Raw genomic sequence first — 2,941 nt, forward strand, 5'->3', positions numbered from 1 at the left:
GCAACAGGAGCAGCGTGGGCACGGCAGGAGGGCTGGTGACCCCAGGCCGCTGCTGCCTGGAATAAAGTGGGTCCCCTTCACCGAGGAGCGCTGTCTGGCTTGGCTGTGCCCCTGGTCCCAAACCTCCGCCCAGCAAAAGAGATGCCTTCCCGCAGGGAGGACACACACGTGACGCTGAACCACAACTTTAATAACCCTGGCCAACGCCAGCAGCGACCTCTGCCTGCCCCAACTCACTAGCCACATCAGTGGTACAAATCCGGGTGCTGTCTCCCTTCTGGGGTGCAGGTGAAACGGCTCCCACATCCCATTCCCCACCTGCTCCACACAGAGAGGTGACACCATGCCCAAGAAGGGCCAGCAGCCCTTCACCTAGGGGCTGGGGCTGAAAAACCAGAGAGAGGTGGGGGGAATTGCCTCTGGGGCAGCATGAGGGTCTCCAGCCAGCCCCCTGCAGAGGGCTGGTACCTTCTACAGATCCAGAGGGGAAAACCTGCCTCCTCACCTCGCTCAGGGGGGTCCCAGGCCAGCAGGGGTCACCTGCAGCACTGAGGCTCCCTCAAGCCAAGGGCTGGGCAGGTCGCACAGATGTGGCCCCCTGCCACGGGGAAGCACCATGCAGAGGAGTCGAAACAGCGTCAGTCCACCGCTGGCCCGGCAGCCACCGTCCCGCACGGCCGCCTGCGTGCAGAGCCTGCAGCACAGCAGAGCTGACGGCCGCAGGAGCGGTTACAGGCACAAGGAACCGTGCGCTCTTTTGCTGGGGGAAGCAGCCCGAGAGTGCGATGAACCACACGGAGCAGGAGCCCAGAACACCACACCCACCCTCGAGGCTGGGCCCCCCTGATTGTGCAGAAACTCTGCGGCATGGAGCCTGGCCCAGATGGAGCAAGGCCCAGCTTCCGCTTGGAAACAGGGACAGGGCACTCTCCCCCTCAGCACTCCCCCGACAGGGCCCCTTGCTAGCCCTGCATGCACCCTGCAGTGACAACCCCCTGTACTGCAGGGCGGGGAGGCCGATGGCTAGAGCACTGCAGTGCTCCTGATGCAAGCCCAGCACAAGCACTGCACAGCCCCCAGGAACGACTACGGACTGCCCTGGCACAGGCAGGGCAGGAAGGCAGCAGCTACCTGACCCTGTAGTACAAGTGAACAGCGAGGCCAATGCATGAGACGGCAACGAAGAAGAGGAGGGTGAGCTGCAGGTTGAAGAGGGTGACGGATAGGAGGGCGTTGACCAGGATGGAGCAGGAGATCACGAAGAGCCTGGTGATGTTACTGCTGTGTTTCATGACCACCGACATGATCAAGCCGTTCAAGGCCTGGCTGACCACAATCACTAGCACCCAGGAGGAAAAGCCCTCCAAGAAACTGCCCTCTGCGCTGCTCCAGAAGTAGCCGATCAAGTTGAGCAGGACCCCAAAGAAGTAAAGGAAAAGGTTCTGAAGGCTGAGAGGCAGTGCCTGGGTTTTCAGGATGGCTTCCGTGTAGACAGCAGACAAGCCCGATATCAGGCAGTACACCAGGATCAGCAACAAGCCCACCGGAGTGACGTGCAGCTGCATCTTGGAGGGGCTGCCAGGGTCCTGCAGGCCACCATAGCTGTAGGTCACCCCAGCCACCACCAGCAGGCAGAGCGCCAGCCATTTGCGCATGTCGAGCCTTTGGCGCAGGAAGAGGCTGTAGAGGAGCGCGGTGCTGACGATCTTTAGGTTACTCAAGACCTGGTAGGTGCTGGGATCCATGAAGAGCTGCATGTGAACCACCAGGTTGTTGTTGGCAGCATAGAGCAAGGCAGAGAGGGCGAAGGGGACAACGTGACGCCATGACACGGTGACTCCCAGAGGCTCCCGGTCCCAGGTCAGCAGGCACAGGAGGGAGAACACCAGTTTTGTCAGCTCGACAAGAACCACGACGGACGTGGAGCTGAAGGGGATCATCCCATCCACTTTGCAGAGGGTCAGGAGGGGAGCATGAGAGCCGTATATGGCTACAGACAAGAGCAGCATCAGTCCCCACAGCCCCCTCCGGAGCACCCAGTTTGCAGAGCCAGCAGCATTACCAAACATCACCATTTTCAGGCAGTAGCCAACAAGGGCGAGCTGCTATCAGCACAGAGAGGCCAGACAGACTCACACCCTAGAACATTCAAGAAGAGACCAAATACCATTAATTTAATGAGCCTGATTAAAACAGGATGTTACCTGCTACATTTCTGATGCAGTGGAAGAAAAGCGTATTGTCTTTTGTTAGGAAGAAAGCTACAAGCCTCGGCAGGAAGCCACACTAAGCACGTTCCTAGGGCAAAGCGTGCGCTCGGTGGAAGGGTGTATGGGTGGCGAGTGAGGTGTCCTGTCACAGGCAGCCTCGCAGTCCACAGGGACACGGGGAGAAATGGCAGCTGGCAAACCATTGGCTGCGGATGCTTCCAAACTACTGTGGGTTAGTGGAGCGATCACTGCTGCTGTGATGCTCTAATAAATACCCCATAACCAGACCCGCTGATGTCTCGCAATGATGTGGTGTAAAACCCTTTTCCAGTGGAAAAGAACGTGACGTGCCTCTGAAAGCCCTAGGAATCTTCTGCGCCTGCTAAGAAGTACAGTTCCTACAGTCCCTGCTGCCAAAGGGCTCCTTGCTAGTCCCGACCTTTTTTCAGCGAACTGAAGTAGTCCCGGACTGTCTTTTCAACGTTGGGGACAGCGTAGTTCTGAGCAGCGTATATCCCTGTGCAGGTCCCAGCCACGAATCCCAGGACAGCAGAGAAGCGAAGTTTGGCTACCAGGTAGCCTGCCAGGAAGCCTTTGAGCAAGGGCGAGGCCAGCAGCGAGCCATCCTGCGGAGAAGAGCAGAGTGAGGCGGCCGGGCAGGGTGCGCTTGCCCAGGGAACGCAGAGCAGGGCCGTAGCCCGCGGCTTTTTTCATGAAGTCCCTTCAAGATG

The 2,941-nt window shown here is 58.8% G+C and overlaps 1 protein-coding gene across 1 annotated transcript; it reads right to left on the minus strand.

Annotated features, from left to right (window-relative positions):
- Nucleotides 1–1,127: 1,127 nt before the first annotated feature.
- SLC35A4 (solute carrier family 35, member A4) lies at nucleotides 1,128–2,075 on the minus strand. Its single transcript, XM_010158213.1, has one exon. It carries the CDS (start codon nucleotides 2,073–2,075, stop codon nucleotides 1,128–1,130), a length of 948 nt encoding a protein of 315 aa, XP_010156515.1.
- Between the last annotated feature and the right edge of the window lie 866 nt (nucleotides 2,076–2,941).

The sequence above is a fragment of the Eurypyga helias genome, unplaced genomic scaffold (assembly GCF_000690775.1).
Source record: "Eurypyga helias isolate BGI_N326 unplaced genomic scaffold, ASM69077v1 scaffold27090, whole genome shotgun sequence".
Classification (NCBI taxonomy): domain Eukaryota; kingdom Metazoa; phylum Chordata; class Aves; order Eurypygiformes; family Eurypygidae; genus Eurypyga; species Eurypyga helias.

What these genes read in the sequence shown, in the direction of transcription:
- SLC35A4 (XM_010158213.1), bottom strand. Translation starts at nt 2,075, where the DNA reads ATGGTGATGTTTGGTAATGCTGCTGGCTCTGCAAACTGGGTGCTCCGG.